This window comes from Pan paniscus, chromosome 13 (assembly GCF_029289425.2).
Source record: "Pan paniscus chromosome 13, NHGRI_mPanPan1-v2.0_pri, whole genome shotgun sequence".
Lineage (NCBI taxonomy): Eukaryota > Metazoa > Chordata > Mammalia > Primates > Hominidae > Pan > Pan paniscus.
In genome coordinates this window covers 106,029,647-106,057,407 of record NC_073262.2, presented here as the reverse complement: position 1 = coordinate 106,057,407, position 27,761 = coordinate 106,029,647, and the positions used below count along the sequence as shown (strand labels likewise).

The following is a 27,761-nucleotide window of genomic DNA, read 5'->3' as shown; positions in this document are numbered from 1 at the left end:
GTTCTTTTCCTGTACTTACTCAGCAAACCATCAGAGGGCACTGTGTCCAAGTTCAAATCAGACTGGCTGTTATCTGGTCCAGAAATAATTTTTGTCTCTTTTTTTCCCTGAACTATAGTCATGATAGCCCATGTATGTATTGTGACCTGAGCTGTTTTTAGGAAGGTTTTTTTTTCTTCTTTATTCAAGCTTTTGTACTTCTTGCAATGATTATATCTGTACTTCTGAGAAGAACGGACATTTTAAGCAAATTTATAGTGATCTATTAGAACACTGATAAAAACGACATACAAAAATTCAAGAAAATTAGGGAGATAATTTTTTTTCATTGGCTCCATCTTTGTAATTCCTTGGTAACTACTTAGGTCTACATGTTCATATCATCATGTTTAATTTCACTTTTCTCTGAGAATTGTCACTTTAGTTTGGGGACTGCCATTAGTTTGGGAGTTTTAGGATTTTAGGATTTTGGAGTTTTGATTGCTTTGATAAAGTTCAGTACATTGTAGTAGCAACCTTTTTTTTTTTTTTTTTTGAGGCAGGGTCTTGCTCTGTCACCCAGGCTGGAGTGCAGTGGCACAATCACAGCTCACTGTAGCCTCGACTTCTCAGGCTCCAGCGATCTTCCCAGCTCAGTCTCCCAAGTAGCTGGGACTTGAGGTGCATGCCACCACACCCAGCTAATTTTTGTGTTTTTTTGTAGAGACAGGGTTTAGCCATATTGCCTAGGCTAGTCACAGATTCCTGGCCTCAAGCAATCTGCCTGCCTAGGCTTCCCAGAGTGCTAGGATTACAGGCAGAGCCACTGCTCCTGGCCATAATGGTAACCTTTTATTACATAATTGTGTTTTTGGGGAACACCACTGTATCATTTTAGGTACCTTTAGGTGCAAATAATTTTTTAAAAGTCAGTACAAAGTAGCTTAATTCAGCAGTTTTCAAAATGAGGTCCACAGTCTCCTGAGAGTCAGTCCCTAAGACCATGATGTCAAAATTATTTAATAATGCTAAGATGTTATTTGCCTCTTGAACTTTCATTCTCTCACATATGTATAGTGGAGTTTTCTAAGAGGTTATATGACATGTGATGGTATCTTCACGCTAGTGTAATGTGTGTTTGTCTATTTATTTATTTATTTATTTTTGAGACAGTCTCACTCTGTCTCCCTGGCTGATGTGATCTCGGCTCACTGCAACCTCTGCCTCCCGGGTTCAAGTAGTTCTCATGCCTTAGCTTCCCGAGTAGCTGGGACTACAGCCACATGCCACCACACCCAGTTAATTTTTGTATTTTTAGGACAGATGAGGTTTTGCCATGTTGGTCAGGCTGGCCTCAAGTGATCCGCCTGCCTCAGTCTGCTGAAGTGCTGGGATTATAGGCGTGAGCTACTGTGCCTGGCCTGGCCTGTGTATTCTTGTAGTTTAATTTTTTCTTAGTTTTAATTTATAATGTAAGTATTGCTGGGGTGGAAAAACTTCACTTCCATACTCTTAGGGTCCTAGCTGGGCACACAAATTAAATTGACATAAGAGATCAACAGGAGAAAAGCATAATTACTTGTATACTGGATTGGACAAAGAATAATTTGTGAAGAAGCAACTAAATTATATGTGAAGCCTTAAAGATACGAGTTATTTTAACAAGGTCTGTACAGAATTCTGTTGGTTTCAACTTCTCATCCCTGAGGAGAAAGATATTTTCGCTTTCTAGTATTGAGAAAGCATCTTTTGCATGGTAATTTCATCTTCTAAGGCTTTTAAGAAATAGCATGAAGGTCAGAGTGATCTTCTGTACCTGCTGTTTTTCAAGTGTCTTTTAACTTAGTCAATATGCCAGGGTGGTACATTTTTAACTCCTTCAATATCAGTAGACATAATCCACGTAAAAGAAAGTTATTGGGGGAATCTCATAACATGAAAACAGTAAAAGTTGGTTGGTTATTTCAGTGGCTCAAGGTTGTCAGTGAGAACTCAAATTCTTTCCATCTTTCCTTGTTCTACTTCCCACATATCAGCTTATTCTCAGGCTGATTCACCTCACAGTCCCAAGATGGCTGCTGCAGTTCTATGCATCACATGTAGACCCAGCAAAATCCAGCCAGCAGAAGAGGAATTATTGCTCCCTGTATTTGTCTTTTATAAGAGGAAGGAACTATTTCACAGAAATTACTCAACCACCCTCCTTTTGAGAGTTACTGGCCCAGAGTACATTTTCTGCTGACAAGCCAATCACTGACAAGGGAATAAAACTACTATGGTTGGCTTACACCAGTCAGAATTCACACCCTGTGGGATATAGGTGAGAGGTAAGGCTCTGCCAGGAAAGAAGTGGGGAGGAGGAGATAGCCATAGGGGCCTGCACTCAACCTGTCAGGGTCATTTTAAAAATGAAATGTTGACCTTTCTTTCTTAATAGGTATTCATCTGTTTTGGGAGCAATTTCATTATATGTTCTCTGGACTCTCTTAAGAATCTAAATGTGGAGCTTCTGGTTTTTAGCAATGAATGTTTCCTCCAGCCTTCCTCTTAACCCTGGTATAATTTTAAAAATGACAGCATAATATTGTGGGGAAAAAAGGAGCAGAGGTAGCAGATTCAAAGGGGCACATTTTAATAAGGCAGTAGTATGAAATTATAGTTAAAAGCATGCACTCTGGGATGAGATTGCATGGGTTCAAATTCTAGTACTACCTTTCACTTATCGGAAGCAATTTTGAGTGCTGTTTTAACCTTACTCTGTGCCTTGCTTTCTTCTTGGAACATGGAGATAATAATATGTAACTCAGAGAGGTTTTGTGAGTATTTAATGAAAAATGTGAAGTATGTGAAATATTTTACATAGTGTCTAGTACATAGCAAGGGTGCAATAAATGCCACTTTTAATAAAATAATGTATTAGCAGAACAGACAATCTGCAGAAGTACTTGTACAGAGCCTGGATGACCATAAGGAAAGTAATGAATGCCTTTATTATGTGAGAGGATGAAAAAATGTTTTGAGGTTCTAAAAGGAATTTTAAACTAGCAGTAATCTGATACTTGACTTAAAAAGACTCATACTTATACCATAGTACTCTTCAGGTTATTATCTGTGTTCCCAGGTTAGAGAGATGAGGAGAACAGGGTGGAGGATAATTTCTCTTTGATTTTCCCAGATGTTGTTTTGATTAAAAAAAAAAAACACCCTCTTTTTGTGCAGAACGCATGGAAGCACACATGCACACTTGGGCTTCTGCTACAGTTGAACAACACCTATGCAGTCAAGTTTGCAAATCACCATGAAGGGAGGGCGTGGTGATACAGTTGCGAGCCATCTAAAGCAGCTTGCTGAGATCTCTGAACCTTGCCCTGCAGGCAGTGCCTCCATGAAGCAGAACAGTCTCTTAAGCCCTCACTGGCAACACTAACAGAGCTCTTTTCAGTTGGCCTATTTTATCTTCTGCACAAACTATGGCTTTTGTTTTGCTCATCACTAAACCTACCTGAAGCACCTGGCAAATAGTTCTCAATAAGTATCTGTTGAATGAATGAATGAGGTAAAATCCCCCTTCCTCCTTTTATAGAAGAATACATACTTCTCTGTCTGCCCTCCTTTGCTTTTTCAAGGTCACTATTATGGTTTATTATAATGTAATTTACCGTGGACAAGGAGCATATTCCAAGAGAGGGCCTATATTATCAGGAGGGAAGACTGTTAGGTATTATTTTGCTAACCTCTTATTGTTGAGGGTTTATTGTTTAAAACTGACTATAACCTTCAACAAGAAAATTGGTTTTGGTATTAAATGTTATAGGAGCTGAGCTCTGAAAAGCAAAGAATAGAATTAATGGGTTTCTTTTTTTTTCCCCTCATTGTAGACCAGAGTGATTGATCTTTAACAATGCAGATACATAACTTATGTTGGTGGCCATCTATTCTTGATGCATTGAAAACTTATTTAAATTGCTTATTTTATTGAGCTCATGGATTTTCACAACAAATGACTATGATTGGGGAATTTTGGAAAACTAAATTCTTTTAAAGCTTTTTTTTTTCTTTCCTTTTTTTTTTTTTTGGAGACGAAGTCTCGCTCTGTCACCCAGGCTGGAGTGCGGTGGCACGATCTTGGCTCACTGCAACCTCTGCCTCCTGGGTTTAAGCGATTCTCCTGTGTCAGCCTCCTGAGTAGCTGGGATTACAGGCATGCGCCACCACGTCCAACTAATTTTTGTATTTTTAATAGAGACGGGGTTTCACCGTGTTGGTCAGGTTGGTCTCGAACTCCTGACTCCTTGATCCACCCGCCTCGGCCTCCCAAAGTGCTGGGTTTACAGGCATGAGCCACCATATCTGGCCTTTTTCTTTCTTATAACTGAACACAAATTTAAAATTTTTTCCAGGCAAATTATAGCCATTAGTTTTTTGGTTTTCAGAATAGTTGAAAAGAGATGTGGTGTTCATAAGTCATTACATTCAGAACAAGTGTGATTTAGGGCTTTTCTTTCCAAGGACCTACTGGTTGAGGCTCAGTGGTGTTAAAATTTCTTAAACATATTCCTAACACCTGGATTTTGTAGCCAAGGTTCAGTCAGTCACCTCTCATCCAAGCCTCAACTGAAAAGTACAGTGGGTTGTGAAAACTAAATGTGAAGATGCTGTTGACATCTACGTGTCCTCTGGAGGCAAGTGCTGCAGCCCTGCAGTTTGGTAGAGAGTGGGACCTACAGGGCTGTACTCCCCTGTGACAGGTGTGACTGTAGATTCTTGTCCCAGGTGCTGTGCCATAGGCTTGGTGTACCCAGCCCAGTAATTCACCTCACCTCTAGACACTGAAGCTTTGTCAAAGTCCCTTTCTGATTTGGAGTCTTCTGCACCCATAATTTCAGTGGGTTGAAAGTGAAATTAAACATTCTCTTCCTTTTCCGTAATCTTATAGATGGAGAATTCTATGGACTCTGTTAACCTTGATGAACTTTGTTTCTTTGAAATGTAGAAGGAATGTTTGGGAATTTCTCAAGATGTGAAGATCTATTTTAACTTGGATATCTTGATCTAAAATTTTACAAAAGTTTCTTTCTCATTTACTTTGTAAAAATTCTTATGGGCTATTTTATTTGGCCTTATGGCCATGTAAGAAGCATAAATGTATTGGCCATTACTCTAATGGCCTATAACTTGTCAGGATATGTTTAAGCTTTGATAAAGTTTGTTTTTCTTTAGTTCTCCAAGGGACTTAGTTGGATTTTGTCTTTAATCTTGCAGCATCCACAAATCCAGAAGAAATCTCAATATATCAAATACCTTTGTTGTGATGATGTGAGGACACTGCATCAGTGGGTCAATGGGATCCGCATTGCAAAGGCATGTCTCCTTTTGATTTGATGATGGAATAATAAGGTGTTTGTCGATGATATAGTTTTCGTTGTCATGACAACTATTCTGACTATTTCATGTTCATGGATTTGCCAGTCCTAGGTTTTTCAGGCCTAAGTTTCAAGTTTTAAATGTTGTCTTTTTTCCTTGTTTATAGGGATAAACTTTTAACATTTGGTATACTTGGAATAATATTGCTGGTAAAAGCTTGTGTAGTATCAAAGTGATTTATTTTGGCTTTGGAGAATGCATTATATGATTCTTAAATAGTAGAGTTTAGCCTAAGCAAAGTAAGTTTTGGAAAAATTAAATTACTTTAAGTAATGATCATTTACCAACCACATTTGGAGCAGTATCCTGAAGAGTGCTAAAAAGCTGCCCTTGGATCAAGAATTTGGGGTGAAAAAACATTAATGTTTATAACAGAATCAAGTGTTGACTTCTTGCTGCCCCTCTAAAAATGAGGAGAAATAAGAATAGATTATAATTTATGGTATTAGAGGAATTTTTGAACTATCATAGGTATTAATTTTAATACAGACCATCAATCAGTAAACAGAAATATGTCCCCCATTTCACCTTATCCTTCTGTATCATACTCAGTAATGTTTAGATGTCACCATTTCCTGTCTTCTCTTTAGTACGGGAAGCAGCTCTATATGAACTACCAAGAAGCCTTGAAGAGGACAGAGTCAGCCTATGATTGGACTTCCTTATCCAGCTCCAGCATTAAATCGGGATCCAGTTCTTCCAGCATCCCAGGTAGTTCAAAATGCTTCAAAGCACTATTTGGCGATTAATATGAAGGTCTCTGTAGAGACTGATAGTAGACCTGGAAATTTCAACTTGATTCTTAAAAATCGGAGCCATACTTAATTCCTAAATTATAATCAATAGATGCCTTTTTAAAAATTGCTAGAGGGTACAGTATCATGGGCTAGTTCACAAATGTATTTGAAATGAAAAATCAGTATATAGATTTCTAAAGCCAGTTTTGTTATTTATATTTATAAAATTTATTCAAAACATACATACTGCTGGACCCTGTTAATGCATAATTTGGGATAAAACATTACTTGGAAAGAATCTTTGTACTCAGAAACCATGAAGAAGCTGCACTCCTTCAGATTCCTATATCCTTTAAACAAGTGCATGCTATGATTACATCTTAACATAAATCTTCTTTCAATTCAAAATGTTTCATGAATGAGATCCATGTCATCTAAAAGCAGAATTTTTAAATTTTTGCATTGGATGTGATGAAATAATAACTTTAGTAGTATATTTAAAAGCTGCATGACTCTATTTCATCTCTATTAAGTAAAAACAAATTTAGAATGTGTATATACACATACATTTCCTAGTGCTGTCCACTGAGGACTAGAAGCAGTGATACCCCAGGAACAATGAGAATACCCAGTCCCTAGATCATAGAGGTTTCTTTTTGTTTTTTCGTTTTATTAAATCTTGGCCAAGGATGCTGCTTAAATAGATCATGGTTTCTAATACCATTCTTCAAAAAAAAAAAAAAAAAAGAAAAAAAAGAAAAAAGAAAAGAAAACCAAGGCTCTCAGAGAAATGGCTAATTATAGGACTGCAGCAGCAGCGAATATATACAAGATGAGCCTAGAGCATCTTGTAATGCCAGAAAGTAAGGGAATGCTTAAAAAACGACAGTAGGGCCAGGCACAGTGGCTGACGCCTGTAATGCCAATGCTTTGGGAGGCCTAGGTTAAGGGATCACGTGAGCCCAGGAGTTCAAAACCAGCCTGGGCAGCACAGCAAGACCCTATCTCCACAACTTTTTTTTTTTTTTTTTTTTTAATTAGCCAGACTTAGTAGTACACATAGTCCTGGCAACTCAGGAGGCTGAGGCAGGAGGATTGCTTGAGCCCAAAAGTTCAAGGCTGCAGTGAGCTATAATCACACCACTGTGCTCCAGCTTGTGCAACAGAACGAGACCCTGTCTCACAAAACACAAGATGAGAATATGTCAAAGGGATACACAGAGGAGCCAGTCTGAAAGAGCTCCAAAGGTCAAAGCTGGAACAATTTGAGCAATACAGTAAGTAATATAGTATAGGATTGTAACCCATGGACATAAATATCCATGAGTTTATACTGATGTAAATAAATCATTGAATAAATAAATGGGGAAGAGGAGAGAACTGTCCTGTGTAGATTTCTAAATGATTTATGAAGACACTTTGTCCTGAAGGAAGTGGAGCTTACCTTTTCAGTCCTCAAGTGTGGACTGTGCTTAGTGACTTGCTTCCAGTGATTACGGAGCGGGGATTAGGGGTAACTTCACAGTGGAGAAACCTGACAAACACTGCCACAACCATGTGGTCAAGGTCAGTATCTAAGTCACATTGGTTATAGGGACCTTTGACATAGTGTGTGAGAATGGCTTTTTTCCTCTATGATCTTCCTCCCCGAGTTCCATAAACAGACTAATCAAGAGAAAAAGCATCAGACAAACCAAAACTGAGAGACAGTCTACAAGATACCTGACCACTATTCCTCAAAACTGTCTAAGTCATCAAAAACAGGAAATTCTGAGAAGCCGTTATAGGAGACATGATGACTAACTGTGACGTGGTGTCCTGGATCAGAAAAGGCACATGAGGGAAAAACTAGTGAAATCCGAATAAAGTGTGGAGAGTAGTTAATAGTAGCAGGACATTTCCTTAGTTGTGACAAATGTAGTATAGTAATGTAACATGTTAATAATGGGGAAAAGGGAATAAAATTAAAAGAGGACACTTTTTCCCCAAAGGAGAATTTCTTTAAAACCAAACATATTGCTAAATGGGTAAACTGGATGCCGGGTATGTAGGAATTCTGTGCTAAAACTGTTCTAATATTCAAATATCTAATATGTAGATATCTTAAAACTATTCTAAGAAAATATTTATTAAAATGGGAAAAAAAAAAAACAACCAACAACCCTTCCAGAACATGGTTCCCCTTCCTTTTCCTTCCTTCCTTCCTCTCCCATCACCCAGGCTGGAATGCAGTGGTGTTATCATAGCTCACTTAACTCTCCTGGGCTCAAATGATCCTCCCACCTCAGCCTCCTCGCTCAGGCGGCAAAGAGACACTGTATGCTCACAGCCATTCCCACCAGGCCCCACTCCTTTCAAAACTTTTTTGTGCCTTGCTGACAGGCCAGGATACAGCACAGCTGCCACCCTATGGGTCCAATACCTAAATCCCTAGGAAACACACTTCCCACTAGAGGGTCAAATTCTAAGTATTGCTCATTGCTAGAAAAAAGGAAATAATCATTGTGTATAGATCCGAATTCCTAAGTTACAATTCTGGGGTGACCTTAAGGCAGGGGTATTAAAAAGGCTGATTCTCAATGTAATGCAGATATGATTGAGAGACTCCTCTACTGATGGTTCATTAATTCTTTTATTGTTTAGAGTTGATTTCATGCAAGACTGGGTGTCAGGATACCAATAATGTTATGTGAATCATTTATTATAATTATCAGTCTCTCATGGTGAAGTATTTAACACTAATCTGAGATTTCTTAATTCCAAGGTAAGGGAAGTTTTCTAGTAGAAAATACTGGCTGTGTTTATGATGAAATGAGTAAAATAACTTGGTGCTGTTGTACACAGCTCTTGACCTTGTGTGAAAGATCTAACTAGACATACATATGAATACTGTCAGAATACTGACTCTTTTAAACCTATGTTTAAAAAACTATTTTAAACAGAGTCTCAGTCAAACCACTCCAATCAGTCTGATAGTGGAGTTTCTGACACCCAGCCAGCAGGACACGTCCGTTCCCAGAGCATTGTGAGCTCCGTATTCTCTGAAGCCTGGAAACGAGGCACTCAGTTGGAAGAGTCCAGCAAGGTAACAGCTTCGTTTTAATTTACATTGAAAATTCTGTGGTATTCTTTTGGGTTTAAATTGTTGCTCTCTTATGTCTTTATCGGGGATCTTATTTGGCCTTATTTCAGTCTCCTTTATTAATTTTCAATCTTCCTAATTGTAGTGGGTAAAGACAGTTCAGAGAGACCTGTTGATTTGACTTCCCCTTGGAAATGAGTATTTTACAAATTGGCTCTAATGACTTAAAATCTCAAAAAAACAAAAAAAAACTGGCAGTTTAATTCTTTTATCAGTGGCTCAGATTTTTAAGAAATAACAATTTCTTCCTTTCCACCTTTAAGCAGTTTGGATGGCAAAACACCATCTATTGCAAATGCCCTAAATTCTAGAGAAGCTGTTTACAGTTCTCTCTCTTCTTTCCTGTCTTTTTTTTTTTTTTGACAGAGTGTCAGTCTGTCGCCAGGCTGGAGTGCAGTGGCGTGATCTCAGCTCACTGCAGCCTTCGCCTCCCGGGTTCAAACGATTCTCCTGCCTCAGCCTCCCGAGTAGCTGGGATTATAGGCACATGCTACCACGCCCAGCTAATTTTTGTATTTTTAGTAGAGACAGGGTTTCACCCTGTTGTCTAGGATGGTTTCGACCTCTTGACTTCGTGATCCACCTGCCTCAGCCTCCCAGAGTGCTGGGATTACAGGCGTGAGCCACCGTGCCCAGCCTCTCTCTTTTTTTCTCTCCTTTTTCTTTTCTTCCTTCCTTCCCTCCTTTCCTCCCTCCCCTCACTTCCCTCCCTCCCTCCCCTTCCTTCTCTCCCTTCCTTCCCTTCCTTTCCTTCCCTTCCTTTCCTTCCTTCTCCCCATCCCCTCCTCTCCCTGTCCCTTTCCCGTCACCCAGGCTGGAATGCAGTGGTGTTATCAGGGCTCACTTAAGCCTCCTGGGCTCAAATGATCCTCCCACCTCAGCCTCCTTGCTCACCTCAGCCTCCCGAGTAGTTGCCTGAGTAGTTGGGACTACAGGTGCACACCACCATGCCTGGCTAGTTTTTTATTTTTTGGTAGAGACAAGGTCTGGCTATTTTGCCTGGGCTGGTCTCGAACTCCTGGCCTCAAGCGATCCTCCCGCCTCGGTTTTCCAAAGTCCTGGGATTACAGGCATGAGCCACCATATTCAGTCCAGTTATTTCTTTATTGGTTAATTTATTCAGACTCATTCCTTACCTTTTTTTTTTTTTAATGCTTTTGCCATTTCTTTGGGCATTGATGAATTTTTTCAAATTATACTTTATGTGGAAGACTAAATTAAAATCATTTCCCTTAAAAGTTTTGGATTCCTGAGCCTTGCATAGTATATTGTGCAGTGAGACTGAAGGATGAGTATAGTTATTGCAAGACTATAATTAGGAAAATAGAGAGGTTCTTCAGTTCATTTGAAAGACATCATGGCCTTCTATCAGACATCATCTGTAGTTGTGTAGGCAAGGATGTGTCCTGGCTGTAGTCACCATTTCAATATGCAAGAAGTCACTCCATCATTGAGGAACCAGTGGCACCCTGGGCTCAACTATTTTATTTTTACTAATAATTGTTTTTATTTATTTATTTAATTTTTTGGTGGGGGGTGCTTTTGGTCTGAATCACTTATACAGGTACATTCACGAATGAGAATAAATGAACATTTTTCCTTTTATTCCTTCATTCGTATATGTGGTTCACTAACTGGGCTCCCGCAGGGAAGAGAAGGCCTTAGTAGCACCATGTGGGGCTGAAGCCCTTTCCTTCAGAAATGAGCATTTGAGAATTGGTTCTAACGATCTAAATTCTCAAAACACTGAGTTTAACTCCCTTATTAGAGACTCAAACTTTTAAGAAATAATTTCTCTCTCCCTTCCCCCATTTAATCAATTTGGATGGAGCTAGTATTTTAAAAATGTACTAAAGAAGTTGGTTTACAGAATTCGGATGGCTAAAGAAAAACCCCTTTGCCTTACCAAATTACTAATGGTGAGATCCGTGTGCATTTTAAGTTATAGAACCTAGTTATGTGTAAGGCCAAGGAAAACAAAATCACAGACCCAAAATGTTCTGTGATTAAGCAGCAAAGTCCATTATTGCACAGAGTTTCAGAAGAGTAGGAACCCTGCTGTCAGCAGTAATGCTTTAAGGCTTGATCACTCTGTATTTCTTCTCCTGTTACCTCAGTCTCAGGTGCCAAATGAGAAGGCCAGCACAGCTAAGGCCTGCGCCCCTGAAGCAGCCAAGACAGGGTCAAGTTAAGGTCAGGGGTTGTTCTCTGGAAACACATTAACCTCGGTGACGCCTGTATCCCAATCTCACAGACTAATCTTTTTGTGTAATTTTAAAAGAAACATGTGAATGTCCTGATGGCTATTAGAATTCAGCCCTATAATGAGCCTTCTAGTTCACTAACCCATGCATTCTCGATGTCATTCAAAATTGAAAACAAATGGTTTATCTTGGATCCTCAAAGTTTGTTCAAAGAGCCTAAAAGATGTACCTAAAGTTTTTAAAACAAGGGTCTTTCCTTTCCTCTTTTCAAAGTACCTGAACCACCATCATGCATGATTAGCTCCATGAAATAAACTACCAGATGTGATCATTTCAGCTACCCAGATGGGTTGGTTGTTGGCAAATGCTAGCTGCCATTTCTTGATACATTTTCTTTATTCTAGCCTTCCAGAGCTTCCTCTTAATTTCTTCTGGCTTTTTCTGTATGATATTTTTACAGTCTTTTGCTATAATGTTTACAAAGCATTTCTTTATGTATTTTCCAGTAAAACAAATGTAAAGAATGTCCCCCCTTTACCTGCATTGCTGGACTTCTGTGCATGTTGGATGCAATTGTCTCACACCAACACGAGTGTGTGTGTCAAGCTTATTCATTCCTGTGTGACTGTGCACGCCTGCTCAACATTCTCATACTCTCCTGTGTCAGCTTACTAGCATCAAAAAGCCATCCTCATTCCACCAGGAAGCCCTCCTAAACCCAGTTATAGCATCTGCTTGATGTGGATGCAGTCATGGACTGAAAGGTGAACTGGAGCCATCACATCTCCCCTTGCAAGTCCAGTGCTCAGAGGACCGCCACAGAGGGTTCCATGTAGGGCAGGCTGTGTCAAAGTCATACAGCCAAGGTCAGAAGTCATGCATCCTGTCACCATTCAAACAGCTTTTGCAGCCGGACATTTTTCCTAGATTGTTAGGTGGTCTAGCTATTTTACTGTGGGGTAAAACAAGTTTTCTGTTTCCTTCTTGCCCGCACAATCAGATTTTAGCCTTCCTGACATTGTCCATCTTTATGATCACCACCAACTTCTGCATCCTTTTCATGCATGTCCCAGACTCCCTGCTTTTTAGTTTTACACAATCAAAGCTTACCTCTGTAACTGTTTTGTTTGTTGTGTTTTTCTCTCTCCCACTCCCTTTTTATACTCCTTTTAGGCCAGAATGGAGTCTATGAATCGGCTCTACACTTCACTTGTGCCCCCTTTATCCCCGCAACCTAAGATAGTCACCCCCTACACCGCTTCACAGCCTTCACCACCTCTACCTCCTCCGCCACCCCCACCTCCTCCTCCACCACCCCCTCCACCACCCCCTCCTCCCCCACTCCCCAGCCAGTCTGCACCTTCTGCAGGCTCAGCAGCCCCAATGTTCGTCAAGTACAGTACAATAACACGGCTACAGAATGCGTCTCAGCATTCAGGGGCCCTGTTTAAGCCGCCAACACCCCCAGTGATGCAGTCACAGTCAGTGAAGCCTCAGATCCTGGTACCCCCCAATGGAGTTGTTCCACCACCCCCTCCCCCTCCTCCACCCCCAACCCCAGGCTCTGCCATGGCCCAGCTAAAGCCTGCACCGTGTGCCCCATCCCTTCCACAGTTCAGTGCCCCGCCGCCTCCACTGAAGATCCATCAAGTTCAGCATATTACTCAGGTGGCTCCCCCAACACCCCCCCCACCTCCTCCTATCCCTGCACCCCTCCCTCCCCAAGCTCCCCCAAAACCCCTTGTGACCATCCCCCCACCAACCAGCACCAAGACTGTGGCACCTGTTGTGACTCAAGCTGCACCACCCACACCTACTCCTCCAGTGCCCCCAGCAAAAAAGCAGCCAGCTTTCCCTGCTTCTTACATTCCACCCTCTCCCCCTACCCCTCCTGTTCCAGTACCCCCGCCAACATTACCCAAGCAACAGAGCTTCTGTGCAAAACCCCCTCCCTCTCCACTGTCACCGGTGCCCTCGGTCGTGAAGCAGATAGCCAGCCAGTTTCCACCCCCTCCAACTCCCCCTGCCATGGAATCTCAGCCCTTAAAGCCTGTCCCAGCAAATGTAGCTCCACAGTCCCCTCCTGCAGTAAAAGCAAAGCCCAAGTGGCAGCCCAGCTCCATCCCAGTCCCTTCTCCGGACTTCCCTCCTCCTCCTCCTGAAAGCAGCCTGGTGTTTCCTCCTCCACCCCCATCACCTGTCCCAGCCCCACCACCACCACCTCCACCCACAGCTTCTCCTACCCCTGACAAAAGTGGATCTCCAGGCAAAAAGACCAGTAAGACATCCAGCCCTGGGGGAAAGAAACCACCCCCAACCCCACAGCGCAACTCCAGCATTAAATCCAGCAGTGGTGCAGAGCACCCCGAGCCCAAGAGACCCTCGGTGGACAGTCTAGTCAGCAAGTTTACACCGCCAGCAGAATCAGGGTCTCCCAGCAAGGAGACCCTACCACCTCCTGCAGCACCCCCCAAGCCTGGAAAACTCAATCTTTCTGGAGTCAACCTTCCTGGAGTTCTCCAACAAGGGTGTGTGTCAGCAAAAGCCCCTGTTCTGAGTGGGCGTGGAAAGGACTCCATGGTGGAATTTCCTTCTCCTCCATCCGATTCTGATTTTCCACCCCCTCCACCTGAAACAGAGCTTCCTCTGCCCCCCATTGAGATTCCAGCAGTTTTCTCGGGAAACACCTCTCCAAAAGTGGCAGTCGTTAATCCTCAACCACAACAATGGTCTAAAATGTCAGTGAAGAAGGCCCCTCCACCCACACGACCCAAACGAAATGATAGCACCCGCCTCACTCAAGCTGAGATTTCTGAGCAGCCAACAATGGCCACAGTTGTGCCACAAGTGCCCACCTCTCCCAAATCCAGCCTTAGTGTCCAGCCTGGATTCCTGGCTGACCTCAACAGGACACTGCAACGAAAGTCCATCACTCGGCACGGCTCGCTCTCCTCCCGCATGTCCAGAGCAGAACCAACAGCCACCATGGATGATATGGCATTGCCTCCACCACCCCCTGAACTGCTGTCTGATCAACAGAAGGCTGGTTACGGAGGCAGTCATATATCAGGCTATGCAACGTTGCGGAGAGGACCCCCTCCTGCTCCCCCCAAAAGAGACCAGAACACCAAGCTCTCCAGAGACTGGTAGCCACCATAGGACTTTATTTTCATGATATCTGTAATCACTGCTACAATCAGCTCACCTGATCATCTGTGAATTCAGGTGTTCAGAGCCTCCTGGTATGATGTTATTCAGGTAGTGTCCAGCTATATGTGTATGTGTGTGTGTACACGTGCATGTACACACAGCTGTACAGTGTGTGTATATATGTATACATATATGTATGTGTATGTGTATATAGAGAGAGAGCTGAGAGTTATTCTATTTATTCCTTTTCTCTCCTAATCTGAAAATGGGTGTTCTGTATTTTGGGTGGAAGAGGCATAGAAGGGGATGTGTGTTGTCTCTTAAGATTTCTATATCATGTGGATTGGACCAAAAACTTCTAATCACTTATTTAGAAGGTATTTATAAGTGTCTGTCCATGTGTAGCCTATTCGTGCATGTTGTGTATTATATAACTAAGGAATAGATGTAGAATGTGCTATTTCTGGTTGAGAAAAATCACCAGAATGTTTGGTGTATCTATAAGGCTTTTGTGTTTCTTTTTCCCCAGTTGGCTGAAGTTAGAATTGCTTGACTGACACTTCATTGCTATACATGAAGGGGCACTTTAAATCAGGAAAATCTCTCAGCTTCATAGAACGGGTAACTAGTGCAGGATGGGGAAATGTTCACAGACATCATCTGTATGTGGTTGTGCATAGAAAGTAAATACATGGCGTAATTAACTCAGCTGTTCTAGCTGCAGTACTGCTGCAGTGATCCACCCACATTTAGGATGTGCTGACAGGTAAGCTCTTTGCCTACAATACATGGATAATTAGTGCTGTAATTCTGGATAGTTCCTTTTTAGTACTGTTTTATGAAGCTTTATCAACTTGGCTTCATGATCCTCACTTTGATTGATTTTAAGAGGATGGATAACACAGTTATCTCTGTAATGTTCTGTCCCAGTATGTCTTTGGGTCACCAGTTACCTTCTTAAAATATGTGCTTTAGGTAGATGTTATTACATATCTGTAGACAATTGGTATATGAAATATACACATCCTGTTCCCCAATATGGTGCATTATGAAAAACAAAATCATTTTCTAAAATGCATTTTTTGAGCATTGCTCTATAGAAGGGAAGGGTGATGAGAGAACAGAACTGGCCCCTGTACAGGTGTCATTAATCTGGTTGTATATGGGTTATAATATGTAATACAAAAAACTCATTAAGTATGGGACTACATGGAGAGGGAAGACAATTTCATTTATAGCTACTGGGGCTACCAGGACCCTTGCTGACTGCAGCCTGGTTGTGATTAGTTCAGGTTACTAGGTGTTCTGATGGAGTGGGACAGTCCCAAGTCCAGTAACTGACATTACGTTTTATGCGTGTGCAGTTTGGTATAACGTGGAGTCAGTGCTCTAACGACACACTATACTTCTATATGCTTTTTTCTGTGAATTTTCCTTGGTACATGAGAGAAATAAGTACTCTCATCAACTTATGATAAATTGGACTATTAGGAATAAAACAATCTTAGAGCAGCTCCTAAACAAGAGAATAAAAATGGGCCATCCCAGCACTTATAAAGGGAGCACATCTTGTAATGAAAGTCTGTGCCTATTGTTAATGATTACCAATGCAAACTGCAGAAATCAGTTGACATTGTCCCACAAGGAAAAAGTGATGCCAGTAAAGTGGGGGAAGAGATGGTAAATAATTCTAGAATGAGCAAAAGTGCTTAATTAGTACAGTATACTCAAGGTCTTGCATAACCCACACTCCACGAAAACCGCATCGTAAACAGAGAATGAACAGCACCTCTCCATTGCTACATCTCCAGAATATTGTTGAGTTATGTTCATGTGGTTATGGAGCAATAAGAATATATACCATTAATTTTTAGGTCTTTCAAATTGTTCAAGTTTTGTGTTTGATATTTATGAAGTGATCTTTAACACATCTGCATTGTTAATTTAAGCATGCACAGAAATTTGGGTAATGTTTGAGTAGATTGCCAAGCGCTACTGTGTTTCATGAATGAATTTCTCATAGTCTTCTGCCTGCAGTTTTATAGTTTGAGGGGCACCCATATTTGTGGGTTAGAGTTAGTAAGAATATGAATCCAGTTATCAAAGTATTCATCCCTGAGGTTTTGAGTTTTATTGTGGTGGTGATTTTCTCATGAGAAGGTAGACAACTTCAATTTTTCTTGAGGGGGAAAAAATGTACTCGCTAACCTTTTTTCACCCATGATTTGAGCCCTAAAACAACAGCCTTTATGTTTTCAGTGCAGGATTTCTTGGAATTTCTTGCTTGTATCAATCCTGATGATAGCCATCCTGAACAGATGCTTCTGGTCTGTTTTCCTGGAATAGCAGACATCCTTTTGAACACTAATGATGCCAGGAAGAGAGTAAGGCTAGAGGAGGAGACTGTCATTTTAACCCCAATCCAGTGGCTTGTCCGACAACAGGCCATTTCCCTTTACATTCCTCCACAGACAGAAATGGCTATTAAAAATGTTTTAACCTCATGTATGAACTGAATTTAAAAAACCACTAAAGTGATACTTTATACTTCTGTTTTACTCCCTAGTGGGTTTTCTTTAATTTGGATTTTTGTTGGGATGTAGCTTTTCCTAGACTGCATTTCTGTAGCTCTTTTTCTCTGGTGTATTCATGGAAAGCATCTACTGCCGCACGACACTAGTACTGTGCCTTCTTTCACTGCCCTCTGCTCTGCAGCTCTCACCCAGCTTGGCTGCTTCAAGTCTGTGCAGTTGACTTGGCTGTACTGAAAAGTGAACAGCATGGATTAACTCATCCTGCTGCTGAGGGCAGTGCAAACAGGTGCTTATTAGAGGTAGTGACTTGCTTAATTAGTGACACTCTTAATTTCTACTATGGATAATTTCAAAATAGAATCACTCTATGCTTAAAGTTTTGGCACCAATGCTGTAGGGCAGCAGAATCTATTCTCAGTAAAATAACTTAAGGTTTATTAGATATTCTGTATTGGATTTTACCAGCTTGACTTTTACTGCTCAGATGCTTTCTTTCCCCCCCCCCCTTAGACGCTGTAATTCTCTTGGGAAGAGTAACTATTCTTAAGGTTTTTACAGATACCCACCTTAGTTGTAAATTGGATAGTTTATATTTCTGGGACTTTTTAAATGAAAAAGAATGTGGAATGTTAAGTTACAAAAGACTTTTCATCAGAAAATTTCAAACGAAGTAAACATGGCGTTTTATAGTCCTCTAAAATCTAGGTGCTCCCACCCACCAAAGGCATATCCTGCAAAGGGCTGTGAACTATGTTGGTGAACTGTCTTGGGTCCCCTTTCCATGTATGTTTTCTTGTCACTGAAAACAACGCTGAGTTTATCAAGAAAATTTAAATTGGGGGATCACAATAATTCCAACCAAGTGACAACTCTGACATCAAGGTTATTAGGAGCTGTACATCCAATTCAAGTTTTATTTGCTGCTATTCTGGGAGAATAAACTTGTATATGGAGAATAAACTAATAAACTTGTATCGAGGAAATCCATAAAGTTATAAATTAGCCTGAAAAATATTTCAGGTAATGGTGTGGATTGGCCTGCTTTGACTCTCAGCCACCAACAGAAATCTTTGTCACCTTTGTTCCTCAGCTAAAAGTAATTTTGTTATAAACACAAAGTGACTTTAAACAGGTAAAAAACCCATTCCTATTTTTGTACATTACCAAAAGTTTTTCATATACCTACAGAGCTAACTAATTACAACTGATTTAATCCTACTCAAGTTTAGACCAATTAAACCCATATGATCCTGTATGGTTATCAATGTGATGCCTTGCTTTTCATAAAATAGGTATAATTGGGTCATACACTTGACGAGAGGGTGACTGTTTCTAGGGGAAGAAAACCCTTTAGATTGCAGGTAACTTTCACTTTGGTTTTTTTTTTTTTTTTAATATACACTTTACATTTGTATAAATTATGCAGGGTACTCCTAACCCTGTAGAAATGTATGACCTCTCACAAAGTTGAGATTTGATCCAAAGAGAAATGCAAGTATAAAAGAAGTAGATACTTATTATCTTTTAAGGTTTTTTTTTTTGGTAGAGATGGGGGTCTCACTGTGTTGCCCAGGCTGGTCTCAAACTCCTGGCCACAAGTGATCTTCCTGCCTCAGCCTCCCAAAATGCTGAGATTACAGGCATGAGCCACTGTACCCAGCCTTTCCTTTTAAAATTCAAAGAGAAAATTTCTACACCTTTATCCCTCAAATAAAACAAGTGCTCAGTTCTTACCGTGCCCTTGCAAGGTCTATATGTAAAAGAAATCTGAAATTTAGCTGTAGAATAAAACTTGATAAAAAGAAAAAACATACATTTCTCCAGTTGGTTTGCTCTTTGCTTGTTGAAGTAATAAACCGTTTTAAAGAGAAAATACTTGCTGTAAACCCCCAGTGCCTTCAACTCTTTTGGCAGAATATTTTTAAAGAAATCCAGCAAGCAAACTTTGAGGTGCTAATGAAAGTAAAGGAAGGTGGTATTTCTAGTTTTGGCAGAAATGAAAAGTGTCTCACAAGAGACATCACTACCCACGTGGGGTCTGGCTGCTTTCTACCAAAGACATTTAGAGAAGTGAATTGAGTCAGGGTGATGGTGAACACTACATATTTTATAGATGGTTAAGTTGAGAATTAATTATGTTTATCATGGATGGCTACTAATACCAAGCTCATGATTGTTGCAGCCTCAACGTCTTAGGCAGTAAAACTTGTCTGCAGCACTAAAGGGGGAGAAACCCTTATATTTTGCAAACTGTCCATTCGTTAAATTTATTGTAACCTAATACCAAAAACTGCCGTTTTTCATATTATTTCCCCACCTCCTTTTTTTTTTTTTTTTTTTTTTTTGCTACTTGTAAAATAACCCCTTCTAGAAAATAAGCATTAACTGGAATGTTTCAAATAATTTTGCTTCATTTTACTATCAGCCACTAGTGAACTCTTACAGAGATGTACATTTAAGATAAAATTAGCTTGTGCTAAGTGTTTTAAAAACATTGTTTACTGTTAAAGGGGAATTGCACATTATATTTAACTGGGATTGCTCCCTCCCTCAGTTCTTTAAAAAACAAGAGTCAAGGCTCACACCAACTTGTAGGCTGTGGGAGCTTTGCCATAGGTAGATACAATGTAGAAGTATACTTTTTTAAAGCATGAAGAAGACAAGGAACTTCATTATAATGTACCAGGTAGAGGACATTATTATTCAAAGGATTATGCACAGCTCAGTGAAGATGAAGTTACAATTTTTCTCGCAGCTTTGTTGCTATTATTTTCTTCTGCATAAATGTATGCTCATTTCATTATGTGCCTTGCTCCCTGATTGTGCAAAGCTATATATATATATATAGATATATATATGAGAGATATATATTCAGTACTACTGAGGATGTTTTTCTGAGGATGTTTTTGTTCTGCTGGATTAAGTTATTTTCCAAGTTACTCTTGCCAGTTATGTCAGTAAACTATTGTAATGGCTTAGCACACTAGTCGTACAGTCAGTGTAAATGTTTTTCATTTACATGTTTTCATTATATCAGCTTATCAAATCCTTAATAAAAAAATTCATAGATTTCATTTAAACATGGGGACTTTGAGTGTTTGTGGATCGGCACCATTAAGAATCTGGTTTTGCATTTCATGTCAGGGTACCCAAAACATAGGCATACACAGAAGAAATTAAGTGTGGTAAATAAACTAGTTTGATATGTTCAATTTGTTAACTTTTAAGAGTAGTTTATACCAACTAGGGAAATTTGGCCATTAAATACATAGGTGATTAAGTGACAACAGCTTTTAAAGACTTTTCTTCTCAGCCGGGTGCAGTGGCTCACGCCTGTAATCCCAGCACTTTGGGAGGCCGAGGCGGGTGGATTGCGAGGTCAGGAGATCGAGACCATCCCGGCTAACATGGTGAAACCCTGTCTCTATTAAAAATACAAAAAAAAATTAGCCAGGAGTGGTGGCAGTCGCCTGTAGTCCCAGCTACTCGGGAAGCTGAGGCAGGAGAATGGCATGAACCCAGGAGGTGGAGCTTGCAGTGAGCTGAAATTGTGCCACTGCACTCCAGCCTGGGCAACAGAGCGAGACTCCGTCTCAAAAAAAAAAAAAAAGGTAAAAAAGATTTTTCTTCTTTAAACAAAGGACTAAGTACAAAGTAAAGTAATACAAAAAGGAATGCCTTTTGTTTCAAATCTTTGGAGTCACAATTACGTGTTGGACTGCCATGTGAAGGTATGTATAAATGTATAATGTGTTTGCAATCACTTTATTATGTACCAAACTAGGGCAAAAAAAGTGGAAGCCTTCCCCTTTCGTTCACCATCTGTCAATCATACGTGGTTGTGGAAACTGCACCTGTACTTACTTACGCCTTCAGAAGCAGCAGTGTACACAGGCTGACAGGAAAACAGAACGCATGGCATGTGCCCCTTAATTGGCATATGCCCCAGATCCACAAAGCCGTTCAACCAAATGTGTAATTCCAAAGTAACCCAAAAAAGTCAAGCAATAGGCTTATTAACAAAAGATTGGATACTATCTTTGAGACAAGACAAGACTGCTCTGACGCCTAAAATCCTATTCACAAATAAATACGAGAAACCCATAAATGTTTTAGCTGGGTATTTGTTTCCTACATTATTCTTCACCTTACCTAATGATAAAAATAATTAATAAAGGTACAGAGGAAATAAGATGGGCTTGAAAAGTTGAGAAAAGCTGAAACATCATTTTGGGTATTGTGAAGACAAACTTGCTACCCTCAGATACATCATTAGAAAATTCTTTTATAATCTAGGCTCTCATAGCAACAAAGCACAGGCTAGTTAGTGGTTTGTCTTTTAGATTCACTTCTGACCAGTCTGCAATATTTTTTAGTCAACACCCATCTTCAGTGTTTGTTTGTCTGTTGAAAAAAAAAAACCGTACATTAACAGAATTAGATTTGGAGAAAAGTGGTAAGAAAACCCCAGGTGCGAGTGGAGCAAAAACAGGATTAGAAAGTTCTTAATTAGAACAGCTGTCTTCAGGGAAGAAACTTGAGATCAAATTTAAAGCTCAACATTTTAAATCTTTGAAAATTTAAAAAGACGACTTCTTCAGTAATAAAAGGCAGCTCCCTGGTTTAGAGCAACAGAAAAGTCAGATTATCCCTAACACGTAAACTCAAGATACCACCTTAGAAAAAGAGGTTATTTATATAAATAAGTTAACAAGACACCTGAATATACTTTGTGGGATTTTATTTAGGTCAAGTTCTTAGTACACGGCAACAATTCCAAATACAATTAAAAAATTAAAAAGTGATGTTCCTCCACTCATCTGGAGGTGGTTTAATGGCACACAAGGAACATTACTGGCAACAGACTGCTCCCTCAAGTTCCCCTGGATGGTTTTTACTCAACTCATAATACCACCAACTCTCCCTCTGGGAGCTAAAAGTACAACTGGCCAGATCACAAATTGTTTACATTCTTTTTTGTAAGCCATTTTAAGAAAAATGGTGCATGGACACAAAATATGATAAAAACTGCTTTTCCATAGAATTCTTAAGTTGCAAAAGAGGTTTCATTTTAATGTGAAAATAAGCTTTTTTTGTTGGTTTTTCTTTTTTTTTTTTTTACAAAAAACCTTAAGATATTCAGCAAGGATCATTTATACACAGCTAGGCCCCGCCGTTTCGTTGTAATTTTTTTTTTTTAATAATTATATGAGATTCTCAAAACAGGAACAAAGGTCAGCACAAAGTAAACAAATGTAATGAGCTCGATGCCTCCATTTAATCACTTTTATAAGGCTCTCTCCAATAAGGCTGCTGTGCTGTGCTCCTGCCAGTGTTGGAGTAATATAACATTTTTACTGCACACACCTTATGGGAAAGTGTTTATACTGAGTGTAGTTTTAGGAGGGGTAAATGAAGATTATTTCCACAAATTAAGGTTGCACTTAGTACACGCCTTTACACAACTCTGATGGTATTTACCAAAACATGGCATGTCTTTTCAAGTATATTCCTGAAAACACCAAACAGAACTCTTAACTTTTAAAGAAAAATACAGCACATTTAGTTAAGACAGTTGTGGTGCAGTGGAAAATTAAGTACTGAGCACTGAGTGAGAACTCTGCTGTTATTAACTAGCTGTTCATATGAAGAAGAAAACTCACCTCATCAGTCTAATGAGACAACCAGAAATTTTAAAAATTTCATCTAGCTCAAACTCAGTGATTCTAAATCACATGGGGGAAATTACCACCTTAACACCAATCAGAAGTTCCCGGCCAAAAAGACCAGAAGTGAACAGATCCCATTCTTTTCAAAGACTTGTCAGTCACCTGTGAATTCCTCCATCAAACCTTTTTCAAAGGCAAAGGTGACCTTCAGGACATGTCATGCTCTCTCCACAAAGGAGAAAAGAAAAGGTAGTAAAAGATAAAAACAGTTCTTAATGCAGAAAGGTCACCTACTAAAAGAAAATGAACATAAAAAGATAAAAGCAAACTACCATCATTTTGATGCCTCCCAAAGAGAAAAATCTTTAGTTATCTTCAACATAAACTGCCAAGGAGCGCAGGTACGGTCCAGACATCACGGTAAGTATGCATAAAATATTGTCTAGCTGGATAATAAACACCAGCAGTAGGAAAAAGGAGGGGATGAAAATGTCTCACACCCAGTAACTTTTAGGAACATAGCAAAATTAGCAGGCCACTGTCAACTCTAAAATGGGAACAGCAGGCGCCTCTGAGGGAGATAGGAAGTAGCTAAATGATGGAAAATATTAAACAAGATAGCTTAGAAGATTCATATTTATTCCAAATGGGAGGCTGAATCTCTCAGATGTAGATTTTGACACATTGGCACTATTTTTGTTTCTGATTTATTGCCTTGGCCATAAGTTCAAAGGCAACAATAAAGTGTACTTTCATTAATACCACCATGGACTTTCGAGTATTAATATGACAAGAAAAGACAACTATTCATTTTTTTTAAGGGGACTGGACACACAAACTTCAGGAGGGAAGAATCCCCTCTCCCATTAGAATCCCTCTATCTTGATAAAATGGTTGCTTTATTGGTCAGATTTTGGACTTGGATCGTCTGTTATAATATTAATAGTACACAGCATGTAAGATTTTCTGCATTCATTTGAAATTCCTAATACCATCTTTTAATTTATAAAAAAAAGGGAAACTTACAATAAAACAAAAAATACTACCCTCACAGACGATTAATAGCATGCAATCTATGAAATATTACATACATTAAAAGTCTCCAATTACTGTGTGCCTGGCCCATCACACAGTATCCTTCCAAGACAATCTATAGAATTCAAAACTGTACAAAAATTTTAAAATATGCAGAAAACCCAAAAGGTATTGTTTGTAAAACAAAGATCACACACACATTAGTACTAAATAGGGGAAAAAAATCAGCAGACCCATGGACTCCCCCTGCTCCCAACCACAGGTCTTCAGTATAAAGGACTTCACCAGTGTCTTCTGCACTGCCCCCATCCAGTAGGGGTCCAAAAGACCAGCTGCATTCCTGCTGACCACCACTAACTCTGTTTTCTGCATAGTTGTCTTCCCTGCTTCTGTAGTGGTGAGCTGTGGGAACTTTTTTTTTTTTTTTTTGATGGAGTCTCGCTCTGTCACCAGGCTGGAGTGCAGTGGCACAATCTCGGCTCACTGCAACCTCCGCCTCCCAGGTTCAAGTGATTCTCCTGCCTCAGCCTCCCAAGTAGCTGGGACTACAGGTGTGCGCCACCACGCCCAGCTAATTTTTGTATTTTTAGTAGAGATGGGGTTTCACCATGTTGGCCAGGATGGTCTCAATTTATTGACCTCATGATCCACCCACCTCGGCCTCCGAAAGTGCTGGGATTACAGGCGTAAGCCACCACACCCAGCCTGTGGGAACTATTTATTGGATTTCAAAACACCCTCTGCCTCATTAATCCACTAAGCTTTCTCAGCAAAAAGCTGTTTAAATAAATAATGGGAACATCTAATTTAAAACAGTTTTTCTAATTATAGACCAGTACACGAAGAAGAGCTTAACTTATCCAAGTATAGTCTAGTTTGGGTCCATAATGGAGCTGAAGGCTCAGAGGACATTCAGGGCCATTACACTGCAGGAAAACAAGGAATAAGGGATGTAGAAATGACCTAAGAAAAGCACGAAGTGGAATGTATACTGGAGGCAAGTTAATGAAAGCTAATAAATACAAAGTGCTGGGAAAAATCTAAAAGCAAAATAGCTATTGTAACTTGCAATGCATTAAAAACAACTTTAAAACCAAAAAGTCTTGATAAGGAAACTCTATAGCGGGGTCTCAGTTAAATGCTGATGATTTTTAATGCTCAGATAACATAAGTGGAATATTAACTTCTGCATCCGACACCATCTGAATTTTCTCACACACTACTACACTTGTTCACTTTTCAATCAAGTTCCGCTTTCTGAACTTGTTCAAGACCTCATTTGAAATATATCCAGCTACTGCTTTTCCCCTTTCACCTAGCACAGGGCAGTTACCTGGCAAAGCTCTATTCTGGCCAAGTCACTGGGACTGAGTAGAACCCACGTTAGCAGCTCTGGACCTGAACAGGAGCTGGCCCAACATCACAGTGACCACCCACAAAGAGACAAGCCCTCCTGGACTTTTTTCAACATTTCTTATACTGACTACAGTAGTGATGATTAAAGTTATCTGCCCTACAGACTCCACTGAATTTGAAGCTGTATTTATTGTACAGATGGGGGAAATGTGTTTTATTGTGTCAAAGTTATATTAATTTTTATCAATGTGATTAGATACATATTTTGGCCTATTAATCTTATTCATTATATTCTTAGTCTGAGATGGGTTTTAATTCTGACTAACAGCAGCTACTTAAGAGTCCAATCATACAAAATCAGGAGAGTATTACCCTTTCTACAGCTAAGCGAGTCAGTAATACAGCAGCAACTAATACTGGCCATTAATAACGTCCAGAGAGCACATTAGCAAACCTTGTACTCCCAGTGACTGTCAGGAGACTTGAAAATAACTACTATTCTCTTCCAAAGTAGAATAGCGTTTTTCTAGATAGTGAAGGAAATGATAGTCATAGTTGGTCTGAACTCCAAGATCCTACTCCTCAAAACAGCACCGAAGGCAGGGGTTCGGGATGCCTGCTAAGAGCATTTCCACAGCTCAAGTCTCTTCAGAACCTTAGGGACCTTCGTGTCTAGCTTCACACACCCACCTCCACATATGAACCAGCCTACCACACTTCACATCTGGGTACACTGGCCATTAGCAACAATGCAGTCTCATGCAGCAGCACATTAAAATCAAACGGGTGGCAATCGTTCACCACCCTCAGAGTGTTGGGAGACTTTCACATTTCATCATCCTTATAATCCACAAACAGAAACATGAAGGGATGCAAGTGAGTTCAGCATTCACTCGTTTGGTGCACTCAAGTGCTGAGAGAATGCAGAATTTACAGTGTCACAGAGGAAAAAAGCCATCTGAAATAATTGTAAAAATGGTTAAGTGTGGTATTTAAATGTTGGTTCCCTCCTCTTCATACAAGTGGAAGAAAAGGAGGGGCTGGGGTACCCACTGGGCCATGAGGTTAACCCCTTAGCACAGGCAATGAAGAACATCCAATGCCACAGATTCTGCAGGAGGAGAAATCCCAAGGGTATACAGTATTCCTGAGAAAGATCCCAGATTTTTCTGAATCAGTCTTAATCTGATTTTGTTTTGGCTACACAGTTATGCTGTTATACCTTTGACATATATAAAAATGGTCATTTTATTTCAATCCAGACAGCTCAGCATTGTACAAATGATGGCGGAAAGATCCATTTGTTCAGACTCAGCTTGCTTTGTTTTTAATACTGGGGAATAAACCAAAAAAAAAAGTGTAATTTTTATCATTTGTATCCTTCATTCTACTTTACTGGAGTGGAATCCCCAGGGCCTTCAGATAATCTGGGAAGACCTGACTATTCCTGTGAGGCAAGCACAGCCCTGCTGAGCTTTACTCAGAATAATGCATGATAGACTCAACGTAATTCCCAGGAAAAAGCCCAGTCACTCCATTCATAACTCCCTCATACCAACCATCGTCATTCTTCTTGATGACATAAATAATGGCTCCTTCCTGAAAGGACAGCTCATCTTCCTTGTCTTTTGTATAGTCATAAATTGCCACAACTAGGAGGGAAGAAAACAAAACAGGATGTGAAAGACAGTAATATTCCTAGAAAGACAGAACCAAGCCAGTGAATAGCTATCTGTTCCCAAATCCTGTAGCACTCAAACATGGTGACTTTCTAAACACCAACCAAAACTTACATGTTTTTTTTTCTAAGTAATACCCAGTCATATACAATGAAATTCCATTTTCTAGGGATGTTAGGCTCTAAATTGAGTACAAATGGGGAAAAAGCACATTTAATCAAATGTGCTTTTGATGACCTTTTAAGAGCCTACAGGGAAGTACCTCATTGAAGAGGTACACAATCCTAGAATCAAGAAAGATGGCTGTTTCTTCATTTGAGTTTGTGTTGAGATACCATATTGTGGTTTTTTTTTTTTTTTAAAGCTTTTCTTTACCTTAGAATTATACTAGGGCAATGAGATACACTATGAGAGTCAAGTGAGAAACCAGACTAATGGAACAGCAGATTTCTGTCTCCTTTCTCACTCTCTCTGGAGCCTATGCCTCTTCGCTAAGTAGAATGGTGGTTGAATTTCCCCAAGTTAAATGTATGAATGATGGGAGTCCGCTACATATATTTTTTCAAAACATATGCTGCACTATGTCACCAATTTAATATAACTATAATAACAGACTAAAAGTGCCAAGAAAATCAGATACCTATAAGCCCTCCTGTGATTTTCATTGCTTAAATCACTTGGTAACTTGGTTCTTTGAGTCATTATCTCAGTGGTTATTTCAACTGTTATCTTATTTCAACCAGATAATCTCTGGTTCCCAAGTATTATATCAATTTCAACAGTTTAGTTATACTGGGATGCCCTGTAACATCCTCAATTCCACTTGAAGAATTATCCTTTGCTCCAACCTCT

General features: G+C 39.9%; 2 protein-coding genes across 55 annotated transcripts in view; one reads left to right on the top strand and one right to left on the bottom strand.

The window, feature by feature from the left end:
- Positions 1-20,250, top strand: part of RAPH1 (Ras association (RalGDS/AF-6) and pleckstrin homology domains 1) — a 104,060-nt gene extending 83,810 nt beyond the window's left edge. For 4 of the 5 annotated variants that reach the window (XM_034954905.3, XM_034954904.3, XM_034954906.3 and 1 more), the window contains 4 exons: positions 5,242-5,340; positions 5,994-6,114; positions 9,083-9,225; positions 12,660-20,250. In XM_034954905.3, coding sequence (XP_034810796.1) covers positions 5,242-5,340; positions 5,994-6,114; positions 9,083-9,225; positions 12,660-14,636 — 2,340 coding nt within the window. In that variant the 3' untranslated portion in view covers positions 14,637-20,250. Of the gene's footprint in view, positions 1-5,241; positions 5,341-5,993; positions 6,115-9,082; positions 9,226-11,992 lie in introns of all 5 variants that reach the window. The other variant, XM_034954907.3, reaches the window with a different exon arrangement.
- A 1,644-nt stretch (positions 20,251-21,894) lies between these two features.
- The window catches only part of ABI2 (abl interactor 2), a 104,421-nt gene continuing 98,554 nt past the window's right edge, over positions 21,895-27,761 (bottom strand). For 36 of the 50 annotated variants that reach the window (XM_034954877.3, XM_055108994.1, XM_034954889.3 and 33 more), the window contains one exon: positions 21,895-26,882. In XM_034954877.3, coding sequence (XP_034810768.1) covers positions 26,707-26,882 — 176 coding nt within the window. In that variant the 3' untranslated portion in view covers positions 21,895-26,706. The remainder of the gene's footprint in view (positions 26,883-27,761) is intronic. The other 14 variants (XM_034954898.3, XM_034954866.2, XM_055109002.1 and 11 more) reach the window with 2 other exon arrangements.